Source organism: Trematosphaeria pertusa (assembly GCF_010094035.1).
Source record: "Trematosphaeria pertusa strain CBS 122368 unplaced genomic scaffold BU26scaffold_3, whole genome shotgun sequence".
Lineage (NCBI taxonomy): Eukaryota > Fungi > Ascomycota > Dothideomycetes > Pleosporales > Trematosphaeriaceae > Trematosphaeria > Trematosphaeria pertusa.
In genome coordinates this window covers 3239794-3256899 of record NW_022987214.1, presented here as the reverse complement: position 1 = coordinate 3256899, position 17106 = coordinate 3239794, and the positions used below count along the sequence as shown (strand labels likewise).

The window sequence follows — 17106 nt, the reverse complement described above, 5'->3', positions numbered from 1 at the left end:
CCCACGTACCAGCAAATATAGACAACACAGTCTCGTGGACCGCCTGGATCTTGCGCGTCTGCAGGATGTAGCTCGTGAACAGGGCGATGATCAGCAGGACGATGAGGATGGAGAGGGCCCATGATGTGAATATCTCCTTCTGGCCTGCCTCTGGTTCTTCTGCCGGCGGATTAGACTCGAGATGGCGAGAGGCGCGCGAGAGGGGCTAGGACTGACCGTCGGGGTCTGCGTCAACTGCATCTCGCTCTGGGAAGCATATGGTCAGCTTGGTTGTCCTGGGGGTGGATGTTCTGTTGGGGGTCGGGGCGCGTACTGAGGATCTCGGCGATGGCCCACCCCACAGTCGAAGCCATGCTGGGCTGTCAACGCGGTGGTATCATGGGAATATGGCGTCGTCGGGCTCGCGCAGGCGTACTGGCGGAGATGGAAAGGTGGCTGCTTGAAGGCGGTGCAACGCAGGTCGGTGTCTTGGACAGGGCGGGCGGCAGCCTGGCAGCCCGGAGCTCGGTGCAACGTTTCACGAGCGCGCCGCAGGGAGCGCCTTCTCTCGGGATGCGTGCGCGCTGACGGTCAGACGCGCAACACCGGCTGCGCACGAAGATAGATGCCAGCGGTGCTCTGCAGTGCACAGGAGCGTCGTCAGGCGCGATAGAAGCCGTCCGGCGCTTGGCGGGTGTTCGAGAAGGCCACGAGACGCTCCAGGGCAGTTCCAGGCCGGCTAGCGCAGCGACCGGGGCGCGCATGCAGCCCGGCGTAGCCTGGAGCCGCGCACAACGTCATCGCAGAATAATTCGTCAGGAACCGACACTGCATGACATCTTCGCTCATCACCTGAGGCCCCAAACATTTTCCCCTGCCGGCCACCGCACAGCTGACCTCGCTGCCGCCAACCTGTTCGGTCCCCACCCGCATCTTACCGCATCATCCCCCTATTTGATCCTGCGTCGCGCCCCAATTGCGACACGCACGACACGCCTCGCCGCCAAGACCCACGATACCCTGCTGCGGCTGCGAGCGTGACACCTGGTCACCTCGGAATGGCAGGCTTCCTCCGCTCCTATTACTTCCCCAGATAGCGCCTGCTCCCCGCCATCGCCGTCGCCATCGTCACCCCATACTCTCCCACGCCCGCTCCGGCCATTATTGCACATATACGGTTCCGTCGGCCCGCCAATCACCCTGTTCGCGATACTCGCGTCTCGGCCACCCGCATCGCAGCACTTAGAGCCCGCGTTGCTCTGCTCACAGAGCCATGGCTCCCAAACGCCCGCCGCCTTTATCACCTCCGCCGTTCGCATCTCCGCCCTCGTCCCCACAGCCGCCCATGCGCCAGGCTCCGAGCCTCGACGGCACCGTCGCCGCACACCCCAAAGTCGTGTCCTTCCGCCGCAGCTCCTCGCCGCCCGTCGAAGAGGTCATAAACGAGCAGTCACCGCTGATCCGGCCGAGGACGTCGAATGAGATCGACCCCCTTCTCAAAGTAGTCTCGCCCGCCTGTAGCGACGACTGGCAAGGGGACGAGGAGGAGACAAAGAGCAGCTTCTTCCTGTTCCTGCTGACTCTCGGCGGACTCGGGCTGCAGATAGGCTGGTCGGTAGAGACCTCGAACGGATCGGTGAGTCTATTTCCACGCCATGGCAGTCATCAGGATAGAAACCGCCCGACTTCCTGAACCCCGTACCCACAGCTCTGTGAGTCATGTTAGAAGTAGCACAGGCGACTGTAGCACAGCATGACATGTTGCCAGAAGCGTCCAAAGTTCGCAGCGGTCCAGCTTTATTCTCCCTTTCTACCACTTTGATCTTTGCCAGCCAGTTTTCCCCTCGTATAATCCTGCTAACGGAGCCGGCAGCCATATCTATTATCCCTCGGTCTCAGTAAATCGCTCCTCGCGCTGGTATGGATCGCGGGCCCTCTGTCGGGCGCACTCGTCCAGCCCTATGTCGGTCTGAAAAGCGATAACTGTCGCATACGATGGGGCAGGAGGCGTCCCTTCATCATCGGAGGAGCAGTAGCAACGATACTCTCGCTCATGGTACTAGCGTGGGCTAGCGAGATTGTCGGAGGCTTTCTTAGTATATTTGGCGCTGATAAGGAGTCAAAAGGTGTAAGAACGAGCATTGTGCTATTTGCCGTTCTGTTCGTTTACGTGCTGGATTTCGCTATTAACGTCAGTAAGTGGTAACATCTGTCCTAAGCATCACGGTGCGCTTTGACTCACGCACCACAGTCCAAGCTGCTATTCGAGCGTACATTGTAGATGTCGCGCCGACTCATCAGCAAGAATCCGCAAATGCTTGGATGATCAGAGCCTCGGGTATTGGCAACATTCTAGGCTACCTCGCAGGAAACGCCAATCTTCCCAAATATTTTCCATTCTTCGGAGACAGCCAATTCAAAGTCCTCTGCGCCATTGCCTCAATCATTATGGCTGTCACGGTCGCCATCAGCTGCAGCGCTGTCCATGAACGCGACCCCCGTTTCGAAGGTCCTCCCGAGACACAGGAAGGCCTCGTAGCCTTGTTCAAATCCCTCGCTCGTTCGGTACGAAAGCTGCCTTCTCAGATCAAAAGAGTATGTGAGGTCCAGTTTTTCGCCTGGATTGGCTGGTTTCCGTTTCTCTTTTACATTACAACCTACATCGGCGAAATCTACGCAGAGCCATTCTTTGAAGCAAATCCCAACTTGTCCGATGACCAAGTCCAAACCATTTGGGAGGAGGCTACGAGAGTCGGTACTAGAGCATTACTGGTTTTCGCTGTAACCACCTTTGCAGCATCCATCGTCCTGCCCTTCATTATCCCGCCAACCTACGAGGCACCGCGGCAGCAACCGGCCACTCCTCTGACGCCTACCACGCCGCGCTCCATGACAGGCTCGGGATATTTCTCCCTCAAAGACCCAGGGAGACGCAAGTCTAAAACCCTTTCAGGCCGATTCTACCGCTACCTCGATGCATTGCAGATCAAGAGCCTCACGCTACGCCGGTCATGGATGCTATCACACGTCATGTTCGCGGCGCTTATGGCGCTCACGTTCTTTGTGCACACTACGCTAGGGGCCACTATTCTTGTCGGTCTGATCGGTATTCCTTGGGCCCTCACCAATTGGGCGCCATTTGCACTTATTTCCTCCGAGATTTCTAAACGGGATGCGATACGCCGAGGGTTACTTAATCCAAATCCGCGTGATCGAGAAGCAGCACTCGTAGCCGCAGGCGAGGATGAAGCGGGAGAATCAGGCGCTGATCAGGCTGGTGTGGTATTGGGCATTCACAACGTTGCCATTGCCGCCCCGCAAGTCATTGCTACGCTTGTTAGTTCCGCTATCTTCAGGTTACTGCAGAAGCCGAGAGGGACGCCCGGGGATGACAGCGTCGCTTGGGTGCTACGATTTGGCGGCTGCTGTGCTGTAGTCGCTGCATGGCTTACGCTTAGAGTCGGAGAAGAGAAAGAGGACGAGGAAGAGGTAATCGAGAGGCACAGGCGTGCCTCTTAGGCGGAGAATCACGGAGAGTTTTAGGCAGAAGTGGTCAGAGGGCTGGAGTGCAGAGGTGTTTGCATTGTTTACGCGCCTGTACGGATACATTCGGGTTTCGCGCGGACCTGGCAGATTCGGTGTTCGGCTTGGGTTATGAGATCGGGATGCTTCGCGGCACACACATACCACGGTAAAGCGAGCTAGCTGGTTAGGTTTTGGACCAGGATCATAGCGTGCGAGCGTTTGGGAATGCTCTGGAGTTCTTCGGGGTAGGTTGGATATGCGAGCGTAGAATCGCTGCATTGCACTATGAGCCATGAAAATTCTTCTGATACCTTGCGTTAGGGAGCCGTCCTGAGTAGCAGGATGGGATCGCAAATTACACTCTCATTTGTCCTATATATGCATCGTCCGCTTCTTCCTGTGGGTGTCATGAAGCGTCGACTAATTTGATGTAGCGAGGCACGTACGAGGTGCACAGCAACTACGCAGCCAGAAGCGTGCGGACAGGCGCTGGGCAGCAGAGCACGCTCGCACGCTGGCATGGGGAAACGCAAATCGTGTTTGCGGACAATTCCATATCTCCCGGCTCTTTGGAATCGAAGATCGGAATCGCAACCGAAATCCTGTATCCTCGCAGCATGCACTTCCCTCTTGCTTCGGCATAGCGAAAATGATATCATCCCGCATACCTTGGTACACAGGCATCCTTCCAACCTTTATGCATCGCGAGTTTTCGCAACTTCTTTCCCCCGTTACACCGAGTTCCAGTCCCACCTTTGAAACATGTTTATTCATTCATTCATTCATTTCTCTGCACTCGTTTCTCGGTAGGTATAATAGAGAATGTGGAGTGAGTGACGCAAACCGCCGCCGCATCGCTCGCTTCCTTGAATCTATAGACTCAGCCTACCATGCCACGCTGCCTCTACACCGCATCGCCGCACGCGACCATCGCGATTCCGCAACACCTCCCACCGAGCATCACCGCGATCTTAAGACTCCGAGGCTCCTTAGCTAGGTATGCAGGTGACCACGTCCAGTTACGATTGACGTCAAAACCTGTTCTGTACTGCTTGTGGCCCCACTTTCGCATCGCCGGGCAAGTTTAAACGTGCACCTGGGCAAGTCAAAACGTGCCAAGAGCAAGACTAAGGTCGGATAGGCTAGAGGTGCATGCCAGTAGTATTGGACGCTTAGTGAGGGCGTGTGCTGTTGGGCAGGGTGGTCTCGGTACGCTTGGTTAGAGTGAGCGCGTGCGTGATCGAAGAGGGAGCAGGTAGAATCGATGCCCAACATAGAGCGTGGAAGCAAGGCATCCTCAGGCTTAAAGCTGCAAGCGATAATGGCACATTTGATTAGTCCAAGAGCGAGAAGCATGAATGAAACGGGGCAATATAGATATCGGAACATGCATTCCGGAACTATTCCTATGCACTGACCTAGGCGAGGAAACCGTAGCAGCACGCACACCATTGAAAAAGCTCCCGCCATCACCATCGCCATCTCCTTTGCCAATGTCCATCCACATAAATCATGCCCCTAATATATTTCCCGAAAGCCACCCATGCGCCTAGGTTAGTGAGCCTCCAAGGATGTGACTGGAAGGGAAACGGAGCATCGAAAATGCCGAAAACGCCTTGGTCGGCGATCGTACAGCTTAGAAAAGGACAATCGAGAAGATCGAAAGGTCGAAGGCCGAAGTGTGCTGCCGTGCTATGATAGCAGAGACACGCCTCTTCGTAGTAATCTCCGAGCGCGTTCAACATTAAGAAACCCGCATTATTGTCGCAAGAAGTCTATGGGGTATTTGCCTCAATCTAGATTGTTAGCATACGATATCACAATCAGATGAAGGTACACCTACATCCATCCTAGATCGCCCGCGGCGTCCCGACCGTGCTCGTAATCGCCGTACTCAAGCCTCCATTTGCCGAACTCGCATCATCGAAGTCCTGCCACTCAGGATGGTTCTCGGTGCCCTCCCTCAGCTTCTCCAAACACGTCTGCTCGATGAGATTGGCATCCTGATACAGAAGACTCGTGTCCTCGTTGTAGGTCCTGCAGTTGTTGCAGAGAAGACCAATGTCCTGGCGAAATTGCTTGAGAGACTGGTACTCCTTCTTGTTGATCTTCTTCTTGACCTGGTTCATGCAGATGGGGTTCTTGATGATCTGGTAGTAGTCGGGGTAGTCCCACTTGTCGGGCAGCTCAATGAAGGGGTCGATGATGCCGCGGTTCGGAATGTCTTCGTCGGTAGACTCCTCCTCGAGATCATTCAGGGCCTCGTAGACCTCATTCACAATCTTCTGGAGCAACGTCCGCTGCTCTGGAGTAAGTGTCTCTTGCACCTTGTTTGGGGTGGGACGACCGCGCTTGCGAGGAGCTGTGTCGCCGTCAAGCGAAGCTTCATCAGCTTTCCGCTTCTCGGCCTTGGGTTTTCGACCGCGCTTCTTCGGTAGCTGCGGTTCTTCCGAACTCTCCCGAGAGGGTGCTGGCGAGTCTCCCAAGTCTTGCCCCAATCTGGACAGCTTGTTCTTGGAGCGCTTAGCGATCTTGGCCTCTTTGCGAGCAATGGCAGCTTCAATCGTGTCTTCGTCATTATCCACCGCCTCGAGCCATTGCTCCTCTGTGAGACCGTCATCGTACTTGACGCGAGTTCGCTCTCGGGCGCCTCGTCCAATCGGAATCTCTTGGACCTCTTCGACAACGGGGTTCTCATCGTTGAGGTAGATGTCGGGCAGCTCGTTTTCGGCCAGAAGACGCGGGTACTTCTTACCGGGACCGTACCTGTCATCTTCAAAACGCTTACGATCCATCTCCTGGAAGACCCGAAGCTCGTCGTCCGTCCGCATCATGATCACATTCAGATCATCATCGTCCATCTCCTCCTGCTCGAGGTTCTCGGCGGCTTCGGCAGACTCCAACATGATTCGCAGCATAGCATCTCGTTCCTCATTGGTTGACTTGTTGTCGAATTTACCGGCCTGAATGACTTTTCCGTCCATGTCCAGCTTGAAATTAGCGCGCTCCAGAATCTTCTCCTCCACAGAATTAGAAGTGATGAGACGAAGAATGCGGACCTCGTTCTTCTGGCCGATGCGATGAGCACGATCCTGAGCTTGTAGATCCTGGTGAGGATTCCAGTCAGAGTCGTAGATGATGACAGTGTCCGCGGTCTGCAGATTAAGACCAAGACCACCAGCGCGGGTCGAGAGAAGGAAACAGAAGTACGGGGAGTTCGGCGCATTGAACAGCCTGAGGAGCTCGGACCGGTCATCCGCTTTTGTTGAGCCATCTAGACGGAGATACTGCATGCCCCTAAGACGAAGATAGTCTTCCATGATGTTCATGATCTGAGTCATCTGAAAGAACATCAGGACTCGATGACCGGTAACCTGAAACTTGGGCAATATCCTGTCAAGGAGTTCGAACTTGCCAGCGGTTCGCCAGAGGAGGTCGTTCGTGACTCTACCGGGGTTCATCTGGTCTTCAACCGCTTCAAAGACGAACGGATGGTTGCAGAGCTTTCGCAACTGCATCAGCATGTTGCTAAGACCTCGCATGCCCGTCTTGCCACCCTTGCCGTCGCTCACTATGAGCTTGTTGTGCGTTACAAGCTGTTTATATAGCTTCGCTTGAAGGGAGGAGAAGTTGCACTTAATAACGCGCTCAGTCTTGTCCGGCAAGTCCTTCTCGACGTCCTTCTTGAGACGACGCAACAAGAATGGACGCAGAACCTTGTGGAGACGCCGGATAACGAGCAGCTGCTCTTCTTCGTTGAGCTCCATCCTGTCTTGACCACCGGTATTCGCGAAGGGCGTATTGAACCATTCATCGAAGGACTTGACAGATTTGAAGATGGTCGGCAAAACAAAGTTGAGCATCGCCCAGAGCTCGGTCAGGTTGTTCTGGAGCGGAGTTCCCGTCAGGATCAATCGATACCGCGTCGTGTAGTACTGCGTGATCGTGCTGCTGAGCTTGGAGTTCTGGTTCTTCATACGGTGACCCTCATCGACGATCATATGAACCCATTTAATCTTGCTGAGAATCGGCCGGTCCTTGATGATGAACTCGTAGGTGGTCAGCAGCACCTGGAACTGTCCCCAGCGGATCTGCTGTTGATGCTGCTTTCGAGCATTCGGAGGACCTTTGTACACGATCCTAGAAACGCTAGGAGCCCACTTCTCAAACTCGTTGTTCCAGTTAGTCAGGGTGCTCAACGGCACGATGACGAGGTAGGGGCCAGGCTGCTGCTTCTTCTCGATGAGGTACGTGATCAAACTAATGGTCTGGATTGTCTTGCCCAGACCCATTTCATCGGCAAGGATACCGTTCAGGTTGTTGTTGTAGAGAGAGATCATCCACTCTAGGCCCTTGAGCTGGTATTCCTTAAGCGTGCCACCAACCAAATTTGAGGACTGTTCGTAGACCTTCTCCTTGACGCGGTGTGCAATCTCATAGTAGTCGGTTCGCTTCTTGCCGGGACGAGCCTCGTCACCAGATTCCGCCTCGCTTAGTTCTTCGCTTGACGAGTCTTCTAGTTGATTGAGCCCGTAGCGACCGCCTTGATTGCGCTGCTGCTGCTTGACTGAAGCGGACAGCTGCTTCAAAAAGCCGTCAGTCTGCTTGAGGAGATGCGAGATACGGGTATCCTTGGCTTGTCCCAAAAGCTTGAGATAGGTCTCCTCGTCGTTGGCCTTCAAAGCTTGCAGACGCTGCTTGGCGGTTCGCTCGACACGCTTCTGCTCTTCCTTCTCGATGTTCTGGTGGGTGGAGATCATGGTGCGACCCAGCTTCTGCAGACGCTGTCGCTGGGCTGTGCTTGCTTCGTTCAGCTCGCCACGGTGCTTGCGGATGGCCTCGATGAAGTCGTGGTGCTTCTTCTTCTCCTTGGTCTCCCGAGCGTCGCGCTGTTGCTTCTCAAGTTTCTCAGTGAGGCGAGCCTCGCGCAACGACTGCTTCTTGAGGCGGCGATATATCGTTCGGTTGGCAGTCATGGCAAGGTTGTCGGCGTGGATCATCTCCCGGCCTATCTGTTTCCGAAGGGCGCGTTGCTTGGGGAGAAGGTTCAACATCTTCTGCTCAATGATCAATGCGAGTTTCACTTTTCCATCATCTTCGGGGGTGTCGGTCCGGCTGGTATCCCACGAGCCAATGTTTGCTGGAATCTTCTCTAGCTCCGCCTTCCTGGATGTCAGGCGATTGTAGAGAATGACTTCGCGAGCTTCCCGCTCCCGAGCATCCCTCACGGAGCCCATCTTGCGCCGAACATCGTCGATGTCGATGCCCAGGGGCATGATGGATGAGAGATACGGCCGCTGCGTTCGGGAGGTGTGCGAGGTGTAGTTAACCTTCATGATATAGTCCTCGCCCCACGGGTCGTAGTACTTGTCCGGCATGCGGGTGACTTTGGCTCCGGGTTGCACCGCGCCGCTTGCGCCAGCACTTGCTGCTCGAGTGGCGCTGTCGAGGACCTGGGTAGCAGCGGCGACAGCATCAGCCGTAGTTTGGGCTTTCTTTGCCTGTTGAGTAGCAAAGAGCTGCTGCTGCATATTTGTGGGGAGTGGTAGACCCTTGGACAAGTGCTTGAAGGCCGCGATCTGCTTTCGCAGGAGCATGAGCTGGTCTTGTGAAAAGGATGTAGCGTTTGCACTAGTCGCGGAAGTAGGCGTCTGACCGTCTGCTGTGGGAGCGTGTCCGGCTGCTGATGCAACTTGAGCGCCAGAGGACGGGGTGGTAGACGGCTGCGCAGACGCTGCGGTCTTGCCATCGACGGGCATGGCGGGCTTAGTGCCATTTGACATGGCCATAGCGGCGCCGTTTTGCTGTGGATGTTGTTGGTTCGACTGGCCCTGCTGAGATTGCTGCATCTGCTGTTGCTGCTGCTGCTGTTGTTGCAGCGCCTGAGTCTGCTGCTGCTGTTTTATGAAGTTCTGCCTTTGCACAGCAGAGAGAAGGTTGCGCGCCTTGATGAGCTCCGGGTCGGTATCGGGAACGCCGTTCTTTCTCATCTGAGTGTATCGCTAGAGGATGGTTAGCAGCACGGCTTCTTAATGCGCGACACGGGCGCGCAATGGCGTGGTGGAAGGTGAGGTAAAAGTGAGGGCAAGGGCACGTACATGGTAGACCTGTTGGACCATCTCCTTGGTCAGGTTGCCAGGCAGCTGCCCCGGGCCGGTCATGCCCGGCGCGGCCTGTACTGACGCCATGGCGACTGAAAAAGATGTTGTTTGTTGTGGGTCGCGAAAGACGCCGAATGTAAACGACAGAACGCCTTATACGCGGGCGCGGCGTGAGGGAGGATGGGACGGAGGCGCCACACGCGCGAATTCTAGGGAGCGACGGTCGCGGCAGGTGGAGGGACGCGCGCAGACGGCTGCTATGACATTATCGTGCGGCGTGGTGCTGGTGGAGGCCCCTCGGTGAATGAGGCTGATGGGGGAGGACCGGGGTGCGCCGTTCGTGATGGCCGCGAAGGGAGGCAGGCTGAGGCAGCGGCGCAAATTCAGGGTGGCGACGTGGGAAGGCGCAAACGCGCGGTGGAGGGGCAGAATATCGCTCCACGCGTTGCAGGGAGCGTGTTGCGCACGGAGTTAAGATGCGGGGGGGCAGTTGTGTGGTATCGGGATGGGGTTCGATGTTGGCGAGAACTCTGTGGAGGGCGTTCGGTGAGGAGACTCTCCCGCGGGCTGAGGTGCTTGAAACCACTAGTCCGCTTTGGCGCGTCATGTGATCCCGTATGACTAATCGGGGCACGCCGCATTCACGACCAGCACCAGCCTCGCCGCATGCGCAGTGAAAATTGCTTCTTGTTGGTGAGGGGATGCTACGGATTCGGGCGCCCGATGCGTCTCGACGCCAAAGACGCTGGGCCGGCGCATCGGGAGCTCGGAAGCATGCGCGACATCCGCCAGGCAAGCCAATCTGGTGGGGAGATCCATGGCCCTTCCACCGATGCCACCACGCTTGGACCTGACCCGACGCGCTCTCATGTGCCCAGGTGAGTTCACGCTAGCGTACACTCTTGCGGACCTCCCAACTCGCTACTCTCGCTGTAGCCTGGCGTACTTGGACGCCTCCATGCCGTGTCTCGACACATTTCAACCTGTTTCGCCACATTGGAGAGTCCCAGTTCTACCCAAGTATCTCTTTTCTTAGGCGCACGACGGAGATGATGCGAGGGTCCCAAATACGCCTCTCTTCTCGTGTTGTCAGGCGCGCTTTCAAAGTACGACCTAGTCGCCCAGGTGCTGAGATAAAGATGCCATCGCCGCCGAGACAATCGGCTAGCGGCCCCCGTCTCACCTACCAGGCTTGGACGATGAGTTTCACATTCTCTTTCTCGCATAGTCTCATTACACGCAGTTTCCAACATACACAGTCATATCTTCATACGAGTTCATTCCTATTTACATGCTTGCCCGCTACAAACTACAAGTGAGCGCTTAGATACAAAGAAGCGAAGTCTGAGCCACTTTTTCGTACTGTCACACTAAGAGAGCGTAGGCGCGGTCCAGTCAATGTAGTCGGCGACATTGGCAGTCGGGCCCTTCTCAATGTTGGCCGTGTTGGCGCTGCTCTGGCCGAGCAAGAACTTGTTGATGTAAGCAGTAAGATCCGACTGCTGGTTGGACGGGAACGAGCAGTGGTTGTGGTTGCCGGAGCCAGTGAAGCCCATGTTGTCGGGTACGCCGTAGGCCTTGTAGATCAAACGACCAGCCTTCATGCAAGCGGTGGTGGAAACGGGGCCGAGCCAGTCGATCTCGTTCTCAATGACGATGAGACCACGAGGAACAACCATACCGGCAAGCTGATGGTGGTCGGTGGCGAGAGTGTTAGACTTGGTGGAGAACGCGTTGAAGTTCTTGGAGAACCACACGTTCTCGCCGACGATCTGGCTGGAGGTCTGGATGTTCTTGCCCTTGCTCTTCTCCGAGTCGGAGACACGCCAGCAGGCGGCACCGCCAGAGCCAGACTCTTGGGGAATACCGAGCGCAATTCGCTGGACGAGGGCAGCGGCAACGAAGGCACCCTTGCCGTTCCTGGAGCATCCAGTGACACCGACGCGCTTGGGGTCGATGTTTGCGTTGACCGTCTCTAACGCATCTATGACTCGGTCGACACCCCAGGCCCAAGCCGTTAGAGCACCAGCGCTGTGGCCAGAGCCATACAGATCAAAAAACTTGCCCTGTCCACGGCTGTTCTGGCCCTGCTGAGCGCCAATCTGGTCGTTGTTGAAGGTGATAGTAGCGACACCGGCGGGGACCGGAATGCTAGCAGCACCGTAGGCGATGATGGCAGGGAAGGGACCTGTTCCGCTGGGCGTCTTAACCGAGACCGAAAAAGAGACCGACTTTCCTCCCTCAGAAGCGGTGATGGAGATCGTACCGCCGGACAGGGTAGCGGTGACGGTGCTCGGCTTCGGTGGGAAGGTACCGAGTTCCTGGTTCTGGATGGCGGCGCTGACTTCCTGATTCTTGCAATCGAAGTCGGCCTTGGTCTTAACATCGGTTCCGTCGAAGAATTTGAAGGGGTTGGGCAGCTTCGCGTTCGCCGTGGTCGGGAAGGTGGTCGGGACCTTGCAGGCCGCCTGACGCTGCTCCAATGGAGCGGCCAGGATCGTCGTAGCTAGAAACGGAAGGATGATTGAGTACTTCATGGTGGGCGAAATGGAACCTGCAGTCAAGACTATGTGAGACCGATCAGCAACGATAGCAGCGAAGCGCCCTTGATTCTTATATAGGACCGTCAGAAAGAGGTGCTCCCCTTGTTCGTTCTACTAGCACCACTTCCGATACCCGGCGGTAAAATTCCCATTGTATATGAAGCCATGACATGGGCGAGTGAGCCTCGCGGGTGTGACTATAATGCAATTAACGCAAGACGACTCGGCATGTGTTCCAGCGCTTCTCTTTTCGCCACGAAAAGAACGTGATGGAGGAATCATTGGATTTCACGGTTTATTGGAGAGGCAACGATCGTCCGTCGTGCCGATTTCACCACACCAGCAATTCTAGAATCATTTGCATACGACATTGTCGCCTCAGTATCGCACAGAACATCTACAAGTCTTGAGGTGGCTGGTGCACTATGGATACCCGAGTGTCTTCCGAAAGCAGATGGTTCAGGCAGGAGGTTACCTGGAAGAGCCCACCACGATGCAGCCTTGTGCATTTCCCGAATTGCTTTTCATGAAGAGCACGCGAAATGATTGATGGAAAATCACTGGTGGTCTAAATGACTGCTTTTTCTGGATGTTGAATCCAGGTGCGTGTGTTCCTTTGAGCCGTTCGAGAAGTGGAATACACACTGTATCCTGCTTGGCGTGGAGGCTACGCGCCACTGCCAGATTAACATTGCAGATCTCTGCATGCTCAGGAGGCCGGAATGCCAAGGCGCACCCCTCTGAATGGCGTTGTGGAGTGCATCGAATGTTCTGCGGGGCCTCCAGGGCTGGATAGAGCGTTGCTATTGGATCGTGGTAAATCTGCGACACTCTACGTCCCTGCCACAAGTGGCCAAGCAATTAAATTCCTATGGCTATTTCCATGTTTGCGGGGTGCGGTACGTCGTGGGACGTGCCCTCCTGTAGACTGCTGGTTTTAGCCTGTTCGCGGTAACGTAACAATAACCAGAAGGTATCGACAATCTCAGGGGCCTTTGCTGGAAATCGAAATGCTTCAATAAAGCTTGGATGCTTCCTTGGTCTCTTGGCTGTTTACTGCTGTATCGCTCCTCTATAAGCGCAGACATACGCACAAGTACCATAGATACTGCGAGCTTGAAGATGAGTGCGGTGAATGAAGTGCTTCAGTTGCGCACTCTCATGGATCCACGCGAGGTCCTCTGGTTCAAGAATACTCGGTGAGAAGTTGCGGAGAAAATTCGGCGAATGCATGCTGAGGAGGAATGTACCAAGGCGGTAGAACATGCAAAGGTAGGCCACAGAACTACGCGTACGTCAACCGGTTTCCACGTGAGCATCGTTTAGATTGTCGATCCTTCGAAGCGAGCGCGGAGTACCAGCATCTTCAAGCGTAATTAGACTGAAGGCAGAAAATAGAAGCACTGGTAGGGGAAGAGGACAAGGTAGGGGAGTACGTTACCAGGCGTTGACGCGGTGACTGGCTCTGCATCTCGGGGATGTTGGCTCTTGTGATGTGACCGGTCCTTGGGTATGCGGAAGGTAATTGGTCTGTTGAACGTGAGGCCTGTGGTGGATTGCGGGGATAGCTCCGAAAGGTAAAGTGAGGTTGTACGAGACATGCACTATATAACGAAGCCTCCAACCGAAGGAACCGTTATCTGGTCTGTTGACGCGTTGATAGAAGGGTTTGAACGATGTGGATGAAGGCACCGCTGTCACGAGGTACCGATACTTTTCAACACCGCACCAAGTGCGGAAAAGGAATGCTTCCGATCTTAACGCACAGTGAGATCATAGATAGAAATATTTGCTGGAGATTAGGCAAGCGTAATCGTCCCATCAGCGCTATCCTCGACATATATCCCACCATAGATGATGCTTTCCAGAATGCCGCTCTCTTGAAATCCGGATCGAAGAACGTCCTCACCCGGATCGGTAGGGTTCTTGTTCAGTCCAAAATGCAATTGCCCGTTGCCGCTGAGGTCGTTCGAGAGAGACTCGGTCTGCTGGACTAAGGCGTCAGTGCCAGTCGATTGGAAGATCTGTATTGTGCTGCCCAGGGTCAGTGAGGTCGCAAAGAAATACAGAACAGTCTAGAACAGACTTTTGGTCGAAATCCATAAGCAAACCAAAATTCGTGAAATCGTCCGGTTCGAAAGCGGTGGTAAAAAGTGTTTCGCCGCCATCATTGCTATTGCCCAGGAGCACCAGGTCGTTTTTCGTCGCGCCGTCACTGCCTAGCAATGTGCCAGTCTTCAGCGAAATCTGGTTTCCTGCGAAATCGGCTCTTTCGAGAAAGACCATCAAGTACTCGTGGCTGACGTTCAATGCGCGTTCGGGACTTGGCTTGATAGAGAAATGTAACGTTTTGACTCCTGTCGTGGTTACATTATCGACTGATTGCGCGGGATTTGGTGATAACTCGGCGCGTCGAACTGCGGTCTGAGGCGCCGCGCCGCCCGGCGCGAATATTGAGTCATCACTTGGATACATCAGAAGACACTATATGTGTATGACCTTAGGGATGAACGTACTCGATGGTGATCTCAATGGACTTCGCACTGGCTTGCTGATCAAACTGGTATCATCAGTCAAGCTTCCTCGTCAGGGTCGACTGATTACATACCAAAGAGACATCGTCATCCACAAAAGCAAGCAACTCGCTGAAGAGCACACCTGATAGCGTTTAGCTTTCATTTCAAAGATTCTAGAAGGAGAAACTGACTCTCCCCCTTTGTAAACTCTGGATCAAAAATGCTATCAAGAGAATCAAAGTCTGCTAAAGCGGCATCTCCTGGTACCCGGCCATCAAACACAATAGTCGCCCAAGTTGATACGGAAATGCTAGTAAGAAGAACGAAGTAATGAGCGAGCATGATGAGAGATATAAAAAAGAGAAAGGTACAAGCACGATGAACGAACGTGGTCAATATACAGGTAAAGGAATGCCTTGGTCCTATGTACTGTGTAGAGAGCGCTCGACAGGCCCTCCTCGTTTCGGCCAAGGCATGCATTGCTGAAGTAGCACCGACATTCAGGCGGCTTTAAGAAAATCTGAAACTGCGTAGAGCCTTCGGTCGTAACGTATTTGCCCCAACGCAACCACTCGGATGAGGCTTTCAGACATCAGAAGAAGTTGACGATAAGAGCTTGAAAGTCGATACGAGGAAGTGCGTAGGAAGGGGACCGGGAATCGGATCCAAGGGGAGCAGAGGTTAGGCCAATCGTAGATTTCGATGCGTGGATGGCTCCCGGGAGTTTGACGCAGATCATGAAACACAGCTGTTAGTAAGGATTCTATCGCATATTGAATAGAGACTACTGTGCGACGATCGGTCAACGCGACTGGGTTTGCGATATCCGCTAGGGAGTGCGGTGGACAGTGACTGCTTTGCTAGGTGCTTAGCGAGTGCCGTTGGAGAGCTCGAGAGTGCGGAACTACAAGAAGAACGCGCTGAGAGGCACTGCTGGACGTGAATGGAAGAAGCAGCCGACTTATCTTTTCCGATGGCTGAGGGCGCCCCTAAGGACATCTGGGGTTCAGGGTTGATGGAAGGTGCAGCGCCTCGCTAATTGCGGCATCGAACCCTCCATGGCACTCTGATTATTAAGCGGAACACGCTCTGCCTCCAGCACTAAATAATCCAACATTCCAACAACATACATCCCTTCTAATGTTCATTCTATGAGGGTAAGCATTTGCACGAGGTGTGGTGCCTCTTTCGAGACATGCATCCCTCGTGTAGTGCTTTCGAAGCAGGCCAAAGGGAATTCGTCAAATCCGCGAACGCGCAGTTTCCTGGCTTTGCACCTATGGGTGATGTCCCTAATACCGTTTGATGTGTTGTACTGACAAGAGCTGCAAGATGTAGTCACCTTTTAGCTTCAGTACGCTCTCCTCGTCTTGAGAATGTCCACCCAGCGGCTTAGATCTTTGCACAGTGTTTTCATTGGCATACAACCACAAGCTTGTAAGCTCAAAGTATCGAATCGCCCGGAAGGAGCCCTTCTCGCCACCTATACGCCGCGTGCGCGTTCGCCCACTCGAGTAGCGCATCGTAGTCCGTACATTCGTGTTCTGAGCCTTCGCCCGGCCCAGCATCTGTCTTGCCTTCCAGGGTAGTGTCGGCTGCACACATAATGCCCTGGCGAAGGTAGTTGAAGCAGTGCGCCGAGTGGTGGGCTACTTCGTCATCCAACTCGATTCCACCATAACCTTGCTGGAAGTGTTCGGCAAGGTAGGACAGACAGTGCAGCTGGTGGAAGACGGACATCATATATCCTGGTCCATCGTTTGCACGGTCGATAGCAACTGTGTACGGCTCTGGCAAGTCGTAAGGGCTCGCATCGTCTATCACGACGTATCCGCGGCTTGCTACGACGATTTATTAGCGGGCTGTTGTTGCCATATCAGCAATTATATTTACCTGAGCTGAATGGAATCCAATTATGGAGGGTATGGAGGGTAGTAGATTCGTTGAAGAACATATCTTCTCGTGCGTATTTGGGATCATTGTGGAATGTGTATATCTTCCGCGGAACTTGATACGCATTAGCAACAGCTTCGAAATAACTGAGACGTAGCAAGGTGAAACATACGCTGGGGTACCGGCGTTCTTCTCAGGGTCTCTCTCGTTGAAGACGGCCGGAAGAACAGCAGGAACACTATTGTTGAGGCCATGGCGATCTCGAGAAGCACCCGCAGATACCGCGTCGCGCGCCTTCGAGGACTGCGATGGTCGCCGGAAGCAGTCGACACATCTTCGCTAGGTCGAGACGAGGGGAGGAATGCCTGCTGTTCCTCGTCGGATTCGCGTTTTTCGAGGGCCATGACTTCTGAAGGCCTTCAACCCCTCATTCACGGCCAAAAGAGCAGAATCATGAGATGTCTAGAGCGAGAAGTTTCAATGGTAGGGATCACCATCTAGAAAGGCACTTTAGGCTGTGCCCTGGTCATGCTGGCTCCCCAAAGGGTT

The 17106-nt window shown here is 54.5% G+C and overlaps 6 protein-coding genes across 6 annotated transcripts; 1 reads left to right on the top strand and 5 right to left on the bottom strand.

Moving 5' to 3' along the window:
• Positions 1-253: 253 nt before the first annotated feature.
• BU26DRAFT_233257 (uncharacterized protein) lies at positions 254-798 on the bottom strand. The gene has a single exon (XM_033820905.1). It carries the CDS (start codon positions 741-743, stop codon positions 363-365), a length of 381 nt encoding a protein of 126 aa, XP_033688996.1. The 5' UTR covers positions 744-798; the 3' UTR covers positions 254-362.
• Positions 799-860: 62 nt separating this feature from the next.
• On the top strand, positions 861-3829 carry BU26DRAFT_516243 (MFS general substrate transporter). The gene is made up of 3 exons (XM_033828278.1): positions 861-1615; positions 1853-2174; positions 2231-3829. The coding sequence occupies exons 1-3, from the start codon at positions 1253-1255 to the stop codon at positions 3496-3498; spliced, it is 1953 nt and encodes a 650-aa protein (XP_033688995.1). The 5' UTR covers positions 861-1252; the 3' UTR covers positions 3499-3829.
• Positions 3830-5182: 1353 nt separating this feature from the next.
• Positions 5183-9781, bottom strand: BU26DRAFT_233128 (uncharacterized protein). Its single transcript, XM_033820904.1, has 3 exons — positions 9603-9781; positions 5348-9506; positions 5183-5300 (listed from the first exon to the last, which is right to left on the bottom strand). The coding sequence occupies exons 1-2, from the start codon at positions 9690-9692 to the stop codon at positions 5355-5357; spliced, it is 4242 nt and encodes a 1413-aa protein (XP_033688994.1). The 5' UTR covers positions 9693-9781; the 3' UTR covers positions 5183-5300; positions 5348-5354.
• A 1095-nt stretch (positions 9782-10876) lies between these two features.
• On the bottom strand, positions 10877-12176 carry BU26DRAFT_516240 (carbohydrate esterase family 15 protein). The gene has a single exon (XM_033828277.1). It carries the CDS (start codon positions 12140-12142, stop codon positions 10976-10978), a length of 1167 nt encoding a protein of 388 aa, XP_033688993.1. The 5' UTR covers positions 12143-12176; the 3' UTR covers positions 10877-10975.
• A 1771-nt stretch (positions 12177-13947) lies between these two features.
• BU26DRAFT_502089 (glycoside hydrolase family 131 protein) lies at positions 13948-15006 on the bottom strand (the record flags this gene model as incomplete). The annotated part of the gene is made up of 5 exons (XM_033826613.1): positions 13948-14182; positions 14235-14612; positions 14665-14708; positions 14757-14806; positions 14856-15006. 5 exons carry the CDS (start codon positions 15004-15006, stop codon positions 13948-13950), a joined length of 858 nt encoding a protein of 285 aa, XP_033688992.1.
• An 847-nt stretch (positions 15007-15853) lies between these two features.
• On the bottom strand, positions 15854-17015 carry BU26DRAFT_478518 (uncharacterized protein). Its single transcript, XM_033825647.1, has 3 exons — positions 16730-17015; positions 16558-16671; positions 15854-16505 (listed from the first exon to the last, which is right to left on the bottom strand). The coding sequence occupies exons 1-3, from the start codon at positions 16959-16961 to the stop codon at positions 16108-16110; spliced, it is 744 nt and encodes a 247-aa protein (XP_033688991.1). The 5' UTR covers positions 16962-17015; the 3' UTR covers positions 15854-16107.
• Positions 17016-17106: the final 91 nt, after the last annotated feature.